Source organism: Agelaius phoeniceus, chromosome 30 (assembly GCF_051311805.1).
Source record: "Agelaius phoeniceus isolate bAgePho1 chromosome 30, bAgePho1.hap1, whole genome shotgun sequence".
Lineage (NCBI taxonomy): Eukaryota > Metazoa > Chordata > Aves > Passeriformes > Icteridae > Agelaius > Agelaius phoeniceus.
Window position 1 is genome coordinate 1924006 of NC_135294.1, and position 18941 is coordinate 1942946.

The 18941-nt window shown below is 42.7% G+C and overlaps 1 protein-coding gene across 2 annotated transcripts in view; it reads right to left on the reverse strand.

The window, feature by feature from the left end:
• Nucleotides 1-5218: 5218 nt before the first annotated feature.
• PPP2R2A (protein phosphatase 2 regulatory subunit Balpha) overlaps nucleotides 5219-18941 on the reverse strand; it is a 36285-nt gene continuing 22562 nt past the window's right edge. For both annotated transcript variants that reach the window (XM_054650706.2, XM_054650705.2), the window contains exons 3-10: nucleotides 13286-13383; nucleotides 10191-10356; nucleotides 9606-9718; nucleotides 9206-9383; nucleotides 8418-8582; nucleotides 7690-7859; nucleotides 7108-7199; nucleotides 5219-6302 (exon numbers count right to left, since the gene is read on the reverse strand). In XM_054650706.2, the coding sequence (XP_054506681.1) occupies nucleotides 6023-6302; nucleotides 7108-7199; nucleotides 7690-7859; nucleotides 8418-8582; nucleotides 9206-9383; nucleotides 9606-9718; nucleotides 10191-10356; nucleotides 13286-13383 (1262 nt within the window). In that variant the 3' untranslated portion in view covers nucleotides 5219-6022. The remainder of the gene's footprint in view (nucleotides 6303-7107; nucleotides 7200-7689; nucleotides 7860-8417; nucleotides 8583-9205; nucleotides 9384-9605; nucleotides 9719-10190; nucleotides 10357-13285; nucleotides 13384-18941) is intronic.

Genomic DNA, 18941 nt, shown 5'->3' on the forward strand with positions numbered 1-18941 from the left:
GACTCGGGGATAGGGAACGACTCGGGGATAGGGAGCGACACGGGGAGGGGGAGCGACACAGGGACAGGGAGCGACACAGGGACAGGGAGCGACACGGGGACAGGGACCGGGAGTGACAGAGGGACCGGGAGCGACTCGGGGATAGGGAGCGACACGGGGAGGGGGAGCGACACGGGGAGGGGGAGCGACACAGGGACAGGGAGCGACACAGGGACAGGGAGTGAGTGACACAGGGACCGGGAGTGACACGGCCCGTCAGGCTGGGAGAGCCCTCCCAGAGCACCGAGCCCGGGCAGTGCCCGATCGCCACCTTGTCCCCTCTGAGTGACCCCTCCAGGGATGGGCACTCCAGCCCTCCCTGGGCAGTGCCAAGCCCTGAGCCCCCTTTCCATGGGGAAATTCCTGCAGTGCCCACCCTGAGCTGCCCTGGCCCAGCCTGAGGCCGTTCCCTCTGCTCCTGTCCCTGTTCCCTGGAGCACAGCCCGGCCCCCCCGGCTGTGCCCTCCTGGCAGGAGCTGTGCAGAGCCACAAGGGCCCCCCCCCGCCCCCCGACTGCTTTTCATCTTGTTCTTTTCATACTGTTTTGACATCACTTCAATGTCAAGATTTATTTGGAGGCCTAGACTCTTTTTGATGTAATTTTGTGACTTCAGTCTCATGTCTCTTACATGCATATCTATATTTATAAGCATTTTGCTTACCAAAAGTTGTGAAGGAGCCTTTTACACCATAAAGTCCTCTCATCAAGAGCCACAAGAATATAAATTGTGTTTTTTTCATTACTCTACTCACTGAAGGAGTTCAGTAACAGCAACACTATCAGAGTGAAGCCATGCAGACACAACTCCAGTAGTATTCTTTGTTTGCTCCCCATTACAAATGTGAAAAAATCACTTATTTCCGTGTCAGCTTTTTTTAGCTAGAGAAAAAGCTTGTATGCACAAATGTCACAATCCTCCTATACCTGTTGTAAGTATTTTTTGTCTTCTATTCATCTACACTAATGTTGGAGGTTTGAAATCTGCCTTTTGTAACACCAACACTTCTCCTGAATTTGACTGCAGGCCTTGCATGACTGTACCAAATATCTGACCCTGTGGAACATCTGGATGGCTCTGGGATAGCACTGGGAGAGAATTAGCTATGTTAGTAGTAAAAAGAAAGCGGCAATTGAATTAATTTGATAAAACATCTGTTTACAGGTGGAGGGGCTGAAGAAACATTTGAGATTGAAATCAGAACAATGAGCTACTTGTGATTTTGAATAAAAAACCTGCCCAGGTAACCTAACCCTACTTTGCAACCCTCAAATCACAGGCTAACATGAGCATTTGTCACCACCCTCATTCAGGAAGCATTTGCCACAACACTTGTGGCATTAATATTTATCAGTCAAGTGGGACTATTAAAATTTCTGAGTCAGAAATAAATTGATCAAGATTATAGAGTGAGTCAATGCAGAGCCAGAAATAGCATTCACAAGGCCTGACTTTCAGCCCTGTGCTCAAACCACTCCACAGGTTCCTTGAGGCACTTGAATGATGTAATTAATGTTTGTAATTTGAGTCCTCGGATGGAAAATGCTGTGACAATGGTAGCGTTGGATGGACACAAAACCACATATTAATAGAAGAGAAACAGTGGCCACAGATTCCTGGGAAAAGATTTTTGTACTGGAGTGCAATACAAAGGTTTTTCTTCCAGGAAAAATACCAAAACCTTTAAGTCAATTGAAATCAAACAGTTAACAAGACCTGTGGCAAGATAATCCTGCTGGGATTATCTCATGGTTCCAAGGTATTCTAAATGCTTGAAACAAGTACAGAAGGAGAGCTCTGTCTGCCCCTGGATCCCTGGAAGTGTCCAGGACCACGTTGGATGGGGCTGGGAGCACCCTGGGACAGTGAAAAGTGTCCCTGCCCCTGGCAGGGGATGGCACTGGATGGGATTTAAGGTCCTTTCCAACCCAAAACATTGCACGATTCTCAAGTCTAAACCATGCCATGATTATTTTTATTTTGTTTGTTTAGTATTTCAGTTCCCCAACGCTGAAAAAGTGCCCTTTCCTGAGCTGGACACACCCAGCATCCTCCCCGCACAAGGGCTCTTCGCCCTGCACACCTCGGCTGAACTCTTTGTACTGCACTAATTCACCCTGGAAACGCTTTTATAGCGTTTCATATTTAGCAACAACTGATCGCTGTGGATTCCGGAGGTGACTTCGAGGGACAGTGACCACACCTCGCCGCGACCGCTCGCGGTTCCGAAGCCTACACCTCTTTACGGTAACGTTTGCCTCCTAGTGGAGAGCCCTGGCTCAGAAAAGCGTTATTAAAACCAGCCAGGGCTGTTTTCCTCTTTGCAAAGGTTGAGACTGTTAAGATTGGAGGGTAAAATTCACTGTGTAGAGAAATCGAATTCACAGTTTTTATTCTCGCAGCTGTGAAACAAACATTGGTTTTAGTCCACCGCTCATCTTTACAAGCCCAAACCAAGTTAAATAAGATGTTTGCTGCAGGCAAACAAACAGTTCCAGACACCCACAGTCAATACACAGCAGCCTCACTCCCAGCACACCTCGATCCAAGTCCTTCCCTTTACAAGAGCCAATTCCATGGGAAAGGGCAAAAGGAGGCACCTTTTATTCAATAAAAGGAGTGTTTGATGGGAGCCAGGATGTTTTACACCTCTACAGCCCGAGGGGAAGAGCAGCACACAGGAAATTGCTTCCCAGCTCTGCTGTGCCTAAGAGGATGACAATAAAAATCTCTATTAAAATTGGTATTCCATCATCCATAGCCTCTCTACAGGAGGGGAAATCCCACAGATTTTTGCTTGTCAGCACCACCTGAGCTTTTTCCAATCAGGCTGATAATAAAAGGATCTGCAGTTAAGCAATAAATGATCCTGTCCTCCCTGAACAGAGCAGTAGGGGAGCAGGCGCTGCTGCATATCCAGCGTGTTTTCCACGCAGCAGCCACATCCTAGCAGGCAAGTGACAAAGGACTTGAGGCACAGGGCTCTCCTGCACCTGGGCATTGTGTCAGCTGGATAAACACCTCACTCTGAACAGTAACTGGTGGCACGAGTGACACTGCTGCTGTCACATTGTAGATACAAACGACCTAAGTGGTGCTTGGTGGCATTTCAGTACCATCAGTGGCATAAAGACGAGATGCAGGGAGGAGAATGCCTTCCCCGTGCTTAGTCTGGCATTCAGGGACTGGGAATTGCAGATTTGCACTGGTTTTACTGGGCACTGAGGATGCTGTGTGACTGGAGCAGCTGAAGGCAGTGACCAGTACCAGCCTGCCTAGGGCAGGAATGGGGACACAGTTCCCCAGGCATAGGGAAGAGGCTGCTCATTCAAAAATACCTGCAAACACAGAAAAGGACAGGGGCAGGAAAGAGGATAAAAAGCATCCTGACAAAGTATATTCTCTGTGTACTTTTATTAATAAAATATATGATTTACAGCATGTGTCAGTGGACAATGTGCTTAGAGAATACTCTAATGGATAGTGTGACAGCGCAGGCAGGAGCTGGGTTTGGTGAGGACAAGTTAAACCTCAGATGAATGACATCTCAAGGATCACCATTACCAGCAAACCCAAACCCTTTCCAAGGTGAGCTTTAACCCATCCCAGCAGGCCCAGCTGTGGTGCCAGAGGAAGCTGTACTGGAGTATTGCTCTGGGTGACTGCACCCGGTCACTCTGTGCCATCTTCACCTGCTCAGCTCCATGTGGGGCTGTGCTAAGCACCTTCAGTGCATCCCTGGGGCTCTGGGTGGCACAGGAACAGCAGCCTCAATACCATGGCCCTCATCTTCCCAATCCAGCATCCTTAAACCTACACCTTCACAGAACATGATTTTACCAGCTCCACAGCAAAAGCATCTAATCACCTCAGTGCCCTCACAGGAAGATAAAGAATATAAGCTTTGGCCCTGGAAACAGCTACACATGTGATTAATGTTACTCAACGAGTTGTTTCTCCAACTGTTGGAAGGTCTGGTTGCTGGAGTAAAATTAGTCACATGCTACTTAATAGGAGTAGGGCCCACTTGTTTATTCACCCACTGGAAAACAGCTGCTGTTCCTGGGGCAATTCATTTGTTTTACAAGGCTAACAGGTGAAAAAAAAGGTAAAATCCTTACAAAGGCTCATGGTCACACATGCATGGTACAAGACAAATACTGTATTTAAGAGAACTGGATTAATAAATATTAGAATTTTTACATTTTCACATCACTGCAGAAGGACTTAAAAAAACTGAAGAGTGATTGCAATAGTAGTCTTGTTAATAACCTCTAACCCAGCCAAAATTTTACAGCAGAAATAGTATCTCAGTTGATCAAATCATAATGCCATTTTAATAACTACCTCTAAGCCACAGAAATAATTAAATACAGGTAACTCAAAAGCAAAAATTCTCCCAGTCAAGGTAAATTCACCATGAATTCAAACTTTACTGAACATTTCCATGAAGGAGGAACAAAACCTAAAAGCACAATCAGCAAAAATACTGGAAGTAAAAACTCATGAGCCTTATAAAGCATCAATATCTAGTTAATCTTTGGATAAGCCTTATGTGCTGAGGAGTTGAAATCTCTCACATCACTATGAACACTTATTTCATGCAGCTTCTGTACTCCACATGTTTGGCTCCTTGCACCAGTGAACATTTCTATAAGTGCAGGAACTTTGCAAAGCCAAAAGCCAGAAGAAAACATTTGCATGGTTAAACTACATTTCCAGTTAGCAATAAATACAGAAAATAGAGCAGCAGAATGCAGTGCAGTCATTAGCTATGGAACCATGGTGCTGGCTTGTACTACAGAACACCACACAGGAGCTTGGACAATTTCTCACAAAGCCACAGGGGACTTGGTGCTCTAAACAAGGCATTAAAGGTATTTTATCCTAAAACAAGGCATTGAAGAAACCAGGATGAAACTAAACATTAAGACATCAGTCCCAAAAAATGGAATTTAAAACCTGAAGATTCTATTCCCTTTCTGATTAAAGCAACAGGTTAAAAAGAGGAGCATTCAAGGGCACAGGAAGTGGCTGCTCAGATCAAAACCTGACAGCAGTTGTGGTGCCGAGATGGAAGTGGTCATACACTGGCTGGTGCCCAGATTACTCAGGAATGAATGCAGGTACCTGTGAAATCCCTCCCTCTCTTCATTCCCATGAAAAATAATTAATACTGGTTAAAATCATTACAAAAAACATAATTTTATTTTCATGCATCTAAGGTAAAACACAGAGTATTTGTATAAAGAGGTAGATTAAAAAAAAAAGAAAACAAATTCTCCATTCTTTGTCACTTTTATTCAGTAGTTTGTTTTTTTCCTTATTTTCTCTTTTTTTTGGTGCCAGACATGGCAAGGAGTGATTACAGTCAACTGTTTATTAAAACACTTGTTGCAACACAGACCCCCTTTACCACTGACCCCAAACGGACCCATTTTATGTGCTTTATTTTGTTTATTTTTTTTCCATACACCACCACCAAGGCGAGGTGGAGGGGGGACGAAGGGGGAAGGGGGAGTCCAGGAGGCCAGAAGGAGGAGGAATGCTACAAGCCACAGCAAGAATGAGCTGTATTTAATAAAAAAAGGGGGCCACGAATGATACAGTAATGAGGTTACACAAATCCCATAGCATGATTGAAGGCTTTCCCTGTGTCTGACGTCATCACAATGGAAGGCATAAAAAGTGGAGTAAACCGATGTTGAGACAGTCCAGTCTAGTCCATTAGGCAAGATGGTGCAAGTAGTCATTTAAATTAAAAAGTGCCCTATCCTCACCTAAATGGCTAGCAGGTACGGAGACAACAGAGCCACAGAGCCTTCTCCATGGAGCTATAAAAGTGTGTTGTCATATGGCACATTTTTAAACACTGGAAAGGGGTGCCATAATGGACCTCTCACTTGCTTTTGTTACAGGTACAAATGCTAGATTCAACTATTTCAACTATGCAGGAAGTGACTCTTCAGTTAGGAATGCCAACCCTAATTCATCTTGTCTTGAAATATATACAAGTTGTTTGTGGTAGCTACAGCAATGATGTTCTCCTTGGGGTGCCAGGCTGTGTGCAGGATCTTCTTGTTGAAGTCTAAGCTGTCGACACTGATCTCGTCCTTCTTTCTCTTGCCACTGGCGCACACCTTCCGCGGCTTCAGCACCGTGCGCGGTTTGTTGTTCTCCCGGGACGCCTCCAAGGTGATGTCTCGCTTTGTGTTTCTGTCAAACATCCTGAAGAAGTTGTTGTAAGACCCTGTCATGACAATGCTGCACAGAGGGGGAAGGAAGGAAGATGTCAGTTAGGAATGCCTTCTCCTTTTAGCAAGCCAGAGGGTCTCAAGGAGGGTCTCAATGAGATCACGCACATGGAAGGGAGGTGGCATCACCCACACCTGCTACAGCTAAAGGGAAGCAGGTTTTATAAATTTAAAACCTCCCAAAAATACCCTTTTACGTTCCCTGGGCCCTTTGAGGTATTTTATTATCAAAGCACCTCGAATGCATTATTTAATTTGCTTTTCACACACACACACACACGGGAGAGAGCCAATACATCGGATTTTTAGTGACACACAGGTACTAAGCAGCACATCTAGTTTGTGAAAATCCCTTACAGCCCTTGATTCTGCATCAGCTGTTCAGTAAGAAAAACAGACTTACAAGTTTCCCTGTCCTTCCTTTGCCTCAAAAAATATTTGGGCAGATAGATGCCAGATTAAAAAAAAAAATAAAGCGCACCACGCCTGACAGTACTGACAAGGAACCAATGAGCTGCTTTAAATGCCACAAATAAGCAGCTAATGGCATGATTAGCACAGAAGCAAGAGCTGTCCTAAGTGGTGCTATTGGCAGGTCACTACCATGGTAAATTACTGTAAAAAGAACATTCCTGGAAGGTTTTCCCATGGGTTCCCCTAGAGGTCTGGTACAGATTCTTACAGTTAATAATGCACATGTTACAGTCTACTGAAGTACTACTGCATTGTCCAAATCCAGGTGTTTGAGGTCCACTGCCCATTTTAAGAATATTTTGGAAAGATTTGAAGTGCACAGGGATAAGAATTCCACTTACCTGTCTGATCCATTCCAACAGCATTCAAACTTGTCAAAAATGCAATCATTCTCATACAGTGAGCAGAGTTTACTCCTGAGGTATTCATGCACCTGGAAAAGAGGGATCAGAAAAATTGAGTGAGCCTTAGACTCATACCTGTAAAACAGCCTTCCCAGACTGTTCCAAAAGCAAGGAACCTGAGACTGCTCACAAGAGCTCTTTCTTATAACGAAAACAGCAATTTTCAGTGGCAGCTAAAAACATTTTATGAAAAGGAAATGTTTCACCCCCTGTTTTCTTCAGGATATAGCACAGAACATAAAGACAGCCAAAGACTTGTCATAGTCTCATGGCTGGAGATTGCCTCTCCACATCTCAAATTCCCACTGGGTAAGAGTGAGGCTTTTTCAGCCCCAAACATGGGTTTGGGTTCTGCAACCACCCTGCGACCACCACAGTCTTTCAGCAGGAGTGTGGAATCCCCAAACCTCAGGAATGAATCTAGAGACAAAACTGTAACTGCCACATCAAGACTATCAGTAAGATTCAGCCCCTGTCCATGGTTTTTAATTTCCAGCCCACATGATTTTCACCCAATACCTGGTATGTTTCCACAGGTCTATTTTCCATATTTAAATCCCAGATCTTCACTGACAGATAATCTCTAGTCATCATATATCGACCACTGTGGCTAAATTTGACATCAGATATGGAAGAGATGATTTCAGAGAAAAATGATCTGTTGCTAGGATCTTCTGGTTCTTCAAACACTGCCAGAAAATAAGACAGGCATTTCAAGAGGTCAGGTTTTGTCTCTTTGATACAAGATACACCTGAATTACTTTAACATTGAAAACAAGATACACCTGAATTACTTTAACATTGTCTCAATAAACTTTCTACCTTGTGTTACTCTGTGTTATATAAAATAACTTTTAAGAAGAAACATTTGTAATTCAGTTGCCATACCCTCTATTGTTGTAGCAAGCCAAGGTCAGTTTCTGAATAAATGAATTATTTGGTAATATGTGAAGGCTTGATTCACACATGCACCAGATTTCCAGCACCAAGTACAGACCAAATGGCCTTTAACCACCCGAAGTCTGCAAAAAGCCATTCCTGGTGTCCAAACAGAAGCTGCTACTCATTTTACTCACTACTTCTACTCCAGGAAAACATAAATATAAGATTTATTTAGATTTTAGGCTTTAGATCTACTCAACATACTACAGGAATTCTACACAAATCCACACAGACCATTCAGTGTTTGATATACTCTAACAGCAAATGTCCTCTGGCACAGGGAGACATTAAACTGCAGCACTCACACTTTGAATGTCTGTCACAGAGGGCTGATGCCCTCATGTCACACAGGCGAATTGTGCCTTTGCTGCTGCTGTAGACAAACGTGCTGCAGCTGTTGGGGTGGAACTCTGCAGCTGTGATCACCTCTGTCAGCTCCTCCATATTGGCAGGCTTGATATCTACAATATCTGCAGCAGCTCTTTAAGGAATTGCCTTCAGCAAAATGGGTTTTTCCCAAGGTATTTTTCAGTTTTAGATGCTTTCAGAAATGTTACTTCAGGCTTGTGGGACCCAGGCACAACCCAGGTAAGAGTTAAAATCAAGCCACACAATTTTTCTACAAAGCAAGGTGGTAACATCACATTCTGAATTGGTTTCAGGATAATTCTTACAGCAGCCAAAACCTGCTTCAGTTTTGCTCCACACTCCAGTAGTAATTAATTCTATACTACAAATTATATCCCAAGTATTTAATATAAAACTTTATTTTGCTTAAATTCTAATTATACTGCTATGTTATAAAATGCTATTTTGTATTAAAAACTTCACACAGGTGTGGCTGCTCCATCCCTGGAAGTGTCCAAGGCCAGGTTGGAGCAACCTGCTCCTGCCCAGCTGGATGAGCTTTAATGTCCCTTCCGAACCAAACCATTCCTTCTCCAGAAGTAAAAGCCCTTACAATTACCAGGGAGAAATAACCAGGATTAGTGGAGATGAATTCTCTGTATATATACTAAACACTTCTCATGAAAGGAACTAAAACCCAGCAGTTTTCCTGTTCCCATCCCACAGAACAATGGCAAAAGGATACTAAAACTTCTGTCAGTGATTTCTAGGTGCCACAGGTTGATCCGCAGGTCGTCTGCAGACAGGTACGTTTCATAGTCACTATTGATGGAGATGGAATTGATGTGATACGTGTGGGCATTGGCAAATATCCTCCGTGGGCTGGCTTCCACCATGAGGTCCATAGGCCTGAACACTGGCACCTGCAACACACAGAGCAGGGCAAGAGTGAGATCCCAACCTACCACAGACATCAGCACTGCTCAGCACAGTCCTTCAACATCCCAAGCTGGATGAAATATCTTACAAGTCAGTATTTCTGCCAAGGGCCATCACAGAAAGATGAAGTTAATGATGTGGTGGGGTGGTTCCTCCCGGAGCCATGGGCTGGGAGAGCAGGAATTAGCAGATTGTGAGCTACTCACCCGTAGTGTTGTAACTGTAGTAGGATCCCTATACCGTCCATCCTCCTCCTTTAAATTATAACCCTCGGGTCTTTTGTCCCTTTCACTGATTTTCCATAACTTTATTGTTTTATCTGCAATGAAACAACCACAGGTTAAAATGAGAGCTGTGGAGAGACACCAGTCATCACTGCTGATGCCTTTAAACAAGACAAGGCCGCCCACGTGCACCAAAAAAGACAAAAATGCTGCTTGGGGAAAACAAGACAAAAAGCATTAAAAAACCTCCTCCACAGTTTGTTCTTTTTATAAGAGTTAGAGCAAGTTTCAGTCAGGACAGGGACTGCTATGAATGATGAATGTAAGCTCTGACATAGGGACTCTCATACACATGAAGGTCTCACATGAGCTGTACACAGGGGCTGTAAAGCAACTAAACCCCAAATACCCCACCCTGTGCTGGGGACACCTGTGCCCAGGGAAGGCAGAACCACATCCCCCGATCCTTGCAGTTAAACCCTGCTTGATTCCAGCCTTCTGGAGAGGATTAGACCAAATCCTAATAACAAACCTACATAATAACATGTTATGGTGCAAAATACTTACCATTTGTAGACAATAAAAACTGAGCAGCATTTTTCTGGGGTAACCACCTAATTTTGTTGATCTTCTCTTCAATTTCTAAACTTTTCAAGTAGTCAAACTCTGGTTCATGGCTTTGAAAGGTACTGTAAACATTGTATTCTCCCCTACTGTGAGACTGGGTTTTGTTCTAAAAAGAGAATTAAATGATCAAGACATGTATACAATGTACATTTGGGTACAACCTACTTGATTTTCATGATCCTGTCAACCAAATAAGATGAGCATCATCTCTGTGGCAAGAAATTTATTAAAGTTTCTACTATTTTGGCTAAGAAAAACATCAGAGAAGAGACAGTTCATGCAGCAGCTTAGGTTTCCAGAAACTCTCCACAGAATGTGAGTAACATCTCCAACAAGTTTTCATGTTAATGCTGAGCAGCTGAACAAACAAATATTTTACCTATTAAAAAGAAAACCCAACAAAAACAAACTACAACTTCTTTCATCTTCAATTTTTCCATCTTTGCTGTTTAAAGGGAATATTTCTTCCCCTGCAACACAAACACACAAATGGCAAATCTACTCTGTGAGTACATTCAGCTTTCCAGGCACACTATGGAAATCCCACATGGCACCTCTAAATTTATACCAGCAGCTCCACTATTCTGGTTTATAATCTCCAAGTCCTCTGAGAGCTTCTGAACTGCTTAAGCAGCTTTTTCTTCCTCTTTCTAGAGAGGGAAAAAGCTCATCACCTCTGCTCTAGCATTACAGACACCTCTGCAGTTACCTGACCAGGTGTAAAACTGGTTTTACAAAACTGAAAAATTACACAATTCCTCTTTCCAAAAGCTGTGTCTTAGGCACCAAAATATTGCACTGCATGGACTGAATCTTGAATTTCATCCACTGGGTGCAGAAAATTGGATCCATTTCTGATGTAGTACTCCCCACATTCACCTGTAGTGGTTTCAAGCTGAATTTTGTCATTTATTCCTGGTCCCACCAACTCCAGAGATTGCACCATCAGATGCCTTTGCTGTGATATGTTCCTGGCTGGGGACTTTGCTCCTTCCTTCTCTGGTGTCTCATGTCCACGGGCTCATTTAATCCCTCAGTAGCTCACTAAAACACATCTGACACAACCCTTGCTGGCCCACATTTGTCACATTCTTTGCATCATTTTCTTGTGCTTCGTACCCTGAGAGCTGGCAGGAATTCTTGTACTTTGAAATAAGCTGGGGGCAGGGAAGGGATAATGGGGCAAAACGCTTAGAAATCACATTTGGCACCAGAATTCTGTACCACACCTGTCCCTTACACTGCTTTTCCCACCCTGGAGAATGGAAGGGACTTTGTTCTAAGCCTCAGTCAGAACTAACAACTGAAGCTGGGTCCCTGCATGGAACAACTTGGAAAGGAAATCTATTGTGGTGTAGGAAATGCCTTAGGAAATCCAGGGAACTGGGAACTTTCCTTCAATTCCAGACTAACCATAACAACTGAGGCTTAAATATTCTATGTGTGTATTCTAGTAAAACCTTACAGGACCAGAATAATACATAAACCCAGTAATATGTGAAATCCATCCCTGGGATGAAATCTAAATTTAAACTCTCAGTCTCATGGTGCTCAAAGGAAAACAAAAAATTCCAAACAAGGAGAGGTGTTGGCCCAAGCGCCTGATGTTAAATTCCAATTTAGGTAATTGCACCGTGCCTACGCAAATTCCTCCTCAGTTTCTGTGAGATGCAGGATTCACTTCCTGCCTGGCACTGAGCTGATGTCACTGGCTGCCACATTCCAGCCCGGAGGTGGCAGCAGTTTGGCAGTGGGTGAAGCCACACAGGTTTGCACAGCTCTTCACACAGCCCTTGTCAGTGTTTCTCTTCCTGCAGGCGTGGTCTGCAAAGCTCTCCAGGGCAGTGTGGCAGAAAGAGGCACAGAATTCCAAACAGAACACTTCTATTTTATACACTTTCACATGTAAAATCTTATATACACATCTATTTTATACACTTTCACATATAAAATCTGCTCTAGACAGTTTGTTGGAACAGCCAACTACCAGTGCATCAAGGAAGTAAGTCCATAAACACAAATCATTCCCTAAACACAGAGAAGTAAAAAAAATGCCAAAACCAATTCTGTGGAATTTCATCTGACAACCCGGCTGTTCTCCCTACCCCTGGATCCCAACTCCTAAGGATGTGAGCTTGGATTATGCTCCAAAAACCAAGGAATCATTTAAACACAGCTCACCTGAAAGCAGGCAAGGAACTGCTGCAACTTTAAGCTACACAAGAGGATTCTTAAAAGCATCGAGCTACAACTCAAGAATTAAAAGTAATAAAGAAATAAAAGGAAAACAATAAAAAGCCACAAAAAACTCCAAGAGCTGGTGCCACACAGCCCCACTAGATGTCCCCACTGACCGAGAGGAGCTGCTGGCACAGGGACGGTGCCTTGCCCACAGATCAGCCCTCTGCTCAGGGAATCAGAAATCCCAAGCTTTGGGAATTTTAAAATGGAAATTGAAGGAAAAAATACACAAAACTAACAGTGGCATCTCTAGGCAGTGAGGTGACATCTCCCTGAAACCCCCTCTCCTTGAAATACATTATAACCACAACAACTTCCAACTTCCAGCCTCAGTTAAAATCAGGCCCTGCAGCTCAGCTGCCCAATGACAGAGAGCTAGAGCCAAAAGACCAAAACACAAGGGCAAAGGGAGAAAAGATACCTCTGCTATGGGGATTCTGTGGTTGTGGAAAAGGACATCTGAGGTCACAGTCACACACTTACTAAAGGGCAAATTTTAATATCCCCAGTCACACTGAAATCATCATCACAGCCCGAAGAGTCACTGTACAAGAACCAACTTCAGCTCCCTCAAGGGTCTTCTGTGTCCTATCCCTTTCAGGTCTTCCCTTTCAACATTCTTTATACCACAACCAAAGAGTGTTTAAAATAACTTCTATCACAAAGTTCCTTAAATTTCAGTATTGTAATCACTTATCACACAGGCATGCACTTTGTGTAAGGGGTTTTATAAAAACATGCTCCTTGTCTTTAAAAAGGGAATAGAAAGAACAATGTAATTAGACAGCACTCACCTCCTGCTCCTGTTGAAAGATGACAACTCTCCCTCCTTTGTCTCCTGTTGCTAACAACTCTCCAGAATGGTTAAACTCTACTGTAGAAATTATATCCGCTGCAGAACAACAAAAATAAATCCCCCTCATTAATCATTCTTCTAAATACCAAGTGGCCAAGAAGGCCACGATTAAAAAAAACCCCAAACCATTAAAAAATTATACTTTATTTAAAGGACACCTATAAAATGCAAGTAGAAGTGTCTTCCAAAAAATAACCATAGTTTTTAAGCTGTACATTTGAGAAGCATTTATAGATCACCATGCCAGAGCTACAAGCATGGTCTTGTGCATTACTTTGTTCCTAAAGGTTTAATATCCTCAGCTTCTTCGAATGGGTTTTTCTACTCTGACTCGAGATAATACAGACTGTACCTTCCTAGAGCAACTGTGTACCTTTATTTTCTCAATTTTTCCTAATGCATGATTTAGATACAATCATTATCCATATGACCTCAAAGCACCTTTTTTTTTTTAAGGACTTAGTACACATTTGATAACTTAAAGGCAAAAGGTGTCAGGGGAGAAAAGTTCAGATATCTGTGTTTAAGGAATGCAAGGAATAAACAGCTGCAGAAAATCAGGAAAAAACCTCAACCGTCTTCAAAACACCCGAGTACCTCTTCTGGATGAAGAAGGTTTACATTATCACAAGTGTTTTTATAGGGAGTGCTAGAATGAAATTGTAAATATACAGTGACACGAATAGTAATCCCTAGTATCAAACTGAGCTGTTCATACATCAGAAAGGACAAATTACAACTTAAGCTCAAGCCCACCCATTCACATTTCCAAAGGTACAAATGCTCCTTGGACTCCCAAATAGCTGAATCAGAAGCCAAACCATTTTTGAAACACCAAATTGAAACACAACTCTATAAATCTAATTTTCTGCCAGAGAAACCACTTGAGAGTTTTGCATACACAAGTCTTAAGGCCATTTCACTTTCATGCCAGTCAGCAGTAGATAAACAGTATTTTCTGTGGGATGGTTTCTTTTTTCTCCATTGCATTCATAACATTTTAGACTTAAACAAGATCAATACCTGCTTGACTTGGAGCCAAACACCAGCTCCACAGAGTTCTGTATTCCTCGGCACAAACTGCCCTAGAGATCCCCAGGGACCTCCCTGCCACTGGCACTGGCACTGCTCGCACTGGCTGGAATGTCCCCAAACGGAGTTGAGGACAGAAATACAACTGCAGCCTGTACCTCCTGAACCTGGCTCCACATCACACACTAAAGAACTTTCATTCAGTGCTCATCATTTTTTCATCCCAGAAGGCAGCAGTCACTTCAGCCAATCATTCTTGTATTTGTGACCAAGATTAAGTGATTTAGCCTAAGATGCAAAGCACTGAGCTGCAGATATGGTATTTCATAGGTACCTCTCCCAGGGCAAGGGGGCACAGAGATGAGAAACAATTCATCAATGTGCAGAAAGAGGGAGGTGCAAACCAAGCAGTCCAATTTTGACTTTTTCACACAAGGCAAAGCACACAGGTTGTACAGGAAAAGACCTTACTTAAGAAGTTATCAACTAATTGAAGAAAAACACACTAACATATCTCAGCAGTGAGAAATACACAGAATAATTACGACTGAGAAAGACTTTACACTACAAGCTCTGACAGTCTTGAAACTGGTAAGACAATACAGTGATTTATTAGCAAACTCAATGTGTCCATGTATGTGGAAAGAGCAGAGAAAAAAATGGCCTTAGAAGTCTCATATATCCATACAAGAACAGATGGATAAATTAATCAAAGTACTTATTTTGTGAAAGTCACTGGAAAATTTAGAACAGGCAGCCACAGCAGCCAGAAAAACCTTCGTTTAAGGACAAAAATCTCTATTTTCCTAGGTCTGATGATGCTATATATTGTATTTAATAATAATACAAATCTCACATAGCAGAAAGACAATCATTTTTCTGTAGATCCCAGACATTCTTGCCTTTTTGATTTTCAGGAGAATCCAAGCTTTCCCCCAGTGATTTCCAAGCTGATGCAGATCCTGCTTTATCACAGACTCAAGTGCACAAACAAATTTTCAGCACCCATATCCCACATCTCCAAGGAGTCCAACAGGCTCAGGCAGTGGTGACAAGGTACTGAAATCTCTCCAGTGCCTGACTGACACCATGCAGATCATTCCAAGTATTGGATCAGTTTTAAATTAAAACCAAATACATTCCTTAGCAGCAATCACAATGGAAAAATATGAATTTGTATAAACTCAAGATACATCAATAAATCCAATGTGCCTTCCCCAGTGTAATCTTGGACTATTCCCTCTCAAAGGAAAAAAAGGTGCTAAAAACGTGACAGAAAAAAGTGATTTCTGCTTAAGTAATCCCAAACCAGGGCCAAGATAGAGATTTTACAACGAAATCTGTACTAGAAAGCAAACAAGCAGTTGTACATGCAAACCAGTAATGCCCTGTTTGGAATTCCACGTTCCCATACCTTCATCAAAGCAACAGCCAGACATCAAAACACTGGTGCTGAGCTGGGTGGATTTAAAGGTGTTGGAGAAATGACAGAGGGAGCTTTTCAACCTCCCCAGTGCCTGGATTCGCTTGTGGGTTCTCATCTGTGTTAACATCCTAATTGCCCAAAACATGTACACATCTTATCCTTCTTTTCTCCAGTGATAATTCTAATTCCTTGATGATTTTAGCCCTTCAGCACCACAAGAGAGCATCCCCAAGCTGTGGTGTTTTCCCTCCTCTCCCCAGGTGGGTGCCTGCAAACACAGAGCTGCTCCTACTGGCCACACGCTGGGGAACGATCCCTTCCCAGTGCCAGGAGCACTTGGCAGGGATGTTTAAGGGAGAAGCAGATGTGTAGGGCCCTACTGCCACCACACCGATGGCTGCTGGAAACAGGATGCATTTCAGTGCCCTTTTCTTCCAGCACAATGTCAGAGATAACAACCACTGACCCCTTATCTGATTCCCAAACCCCCCCTAGGCCACAGCATTATCTGCTGGCACACTGGAGATCAGATCGGTCTTCTCCTCCCCTCAAGCATCTCAGGACCTCTCTGACACCAAGAAGCAGTGTGACATTGCCAGTGCTGAGGGTGTGAAACACGACATGGCAGCATCAGTCACAGGAGATGAAGACATGATTGCGACAAAGGCAAAAATCAGGACACAGCAAGGTACAACACCCTCATTCCTGCAGGGCACCTGCAGTACCAGTACCAAGTGAACCAGGTTCTCCTTCTTGCATAACTTGGGACAAAGAATTCCGAGGTTATTACATCATTTACAAGTATTTCTCTGCACAGATCTATATATGTGTCCTTCAGTTCCATTCACTATCCCTTCACAGACACTTATTGTTGTAGAAACACTTCTGAGACTGCTAAATGGTTTCAAAGAATGTTTTTTAGTGACCTGAAAGCAAAGGGGTAGTGGGGTAGGAATCACCTACATAACCTGAAATCTATTTATGAATGAAAATGTTCTACAGCAGGTTGAGCAAAACACTATGGAAACACTGAGCTGCTGCACAGTTTTATCTCCACCTCAGAGATACAAAACTCTATAGTCAAACCAAGCCACTGATCACAAAAATCTCAAACTCAAGAGAGGTTTTGGTCCCTGATCCATCAGCACATGGAGACAGGGCAGAGTCTGCTTCCCCCAGAGCCATCCAAAGCTTCCTACAGCTCTCCCTGATCCAGGAGCTACAACCTGGCAAAGTTTTCCTCTCCTTCTGCACATCATCTTTATTTTCACAACCTGCTTTAAGTTTTTTAAGTTTCAATGAGACATCTTTGCTTTTCAAGTGCTCGAACAAAAATCAAAACCATCAGCAAGATCTGGACACTTGACTGGATTCAAGCAGGACTAAATTCTTCCACAGCAGACATGGAGACAGAAACTGGAGGAGCCAATAAAATAAAATAAAATCAAAACATGGTGTTTGACTTTGATAGGGAATAGGAAAAGGATAAAACACATCTCAGAGCTTCAGGTAAGGCTCTGAGGCCACTAGGCCAGTGCACTGGAAAGAGAATCCGTTCAAATTAAAAAAGAAGAATAAAGGAATCCAGCAGATCTCAAATGCCTTTTCCCCTGTTAAAAGCAGTGTTTGGAACCAGAAAAACTCAGTGACAAATACTTAAACACACTTTCACACTCTAGGGGCCCTCCACATGTTGCAGTGAATGCAGACCATGTGCACTGTCACCATCAAGTTTTCCGAAACTTTAAAGAAAGGATTGTGATGAAGTTTTATCAGTGTCTAAATGTCTATGGAAAAGGGAATAAACCAGCTTCATCAATCCAAACCAGCACAAGAAAACTGTAATCCAATGACTTCATTCCAGAAGGCCCATCACAAACCTGAAAAGCAATTCTGTATTAACTTTGTTTCCAATAATATAATAAAGAGGATTTTATTAGTAGAGAAGAGGCTATCTGTTTTAATGTTCCATGAACTTTATATAAACTCTGCTTAGAAAACATGCTTGGTAGGCAAAACATGTCACCTACTCTGCAGCAGCGAGTCAATCACGGCAGGAACAAAGGGAGTCTTTATTTCACCAGACCCAAAAGGTTTCTGTGCAAGGTTTTGGAATCACATTGATCTGCTGCCTAAGCAGAGAGCAAGTAAATCAGAGTGTTTACACAAGTGGAGCAATCTCTTGATGTTTCCAAGGACTGAACAAAGAACTGTAACATTTAAAAGGCATTTTAAAATTATTTAGAAAGTATTGTTTATATACCTTCCCAGTGGCTCAAAATACCATTTCTGGAATTTTCCAAAGGAGCAACTCAAAATAATCTTAAAAAGATTATAAAAATCCATAAAGCAGAGCAGATGATTTACAGGTTGGCAATTCTGTCTTGGCAAGTGAAAACCGAATTTGCTGACCTAATGTGGAGACCACATCCTCAGTTTATCAGCCTGGAAAAGCTATTTTCATCAAACTAAACATCAATCAATCATTCCAAGGACACTTCAGAAATGGTCTCAAAAGAAAACATTAAGAAGCCAACTTTTAGGATTAGTATTAAAATCCACGGAAGCTCAAACAGCCTCAAACTGAGGAAGCAGCAGAGGAGTGGATAAACATAAAGAGAGATAGAGACAGGGAAATGTTTGAATTCCATGCACAATTGCTGAATATACCTGAGTCATTCTTCCTAGAGAGACCAAGAGTATCTGTCCAGGAGAACCTGCAGACATTGTCTGGAAATCACCTGTGGGTTGTTTGGTCCTTTCTAATCCAGGGTGAGGCAAAACCTCCCTGCTTCAAACTATTGAACAGATGCAGCTTCCAGAAACTCCAGCTCAAGTCACAGCTAACGACAAAAATTTATGGCTTTTGATTGGACTTTCTTGTTTCCAATAATGGTTTTGTTTTGGAATTATGTACTTCATCACTGGGAACAAACCCCAGTCAAACAATGAAAGACACTGGAGAGAAAACAAAAGCTCTTCCAAGGCTTCAAGTATTTTAAGTAGCTCCACAATGCACTGAGTCATCCCACCAACACCCCACTGTTTGTGATTTGGATTTACTCCTTTATCCAGAGTCCTGATATATTGTGCATTTATCTCTGAAGGTAGATAGTGAGGTGTAAACCCCAAAGGA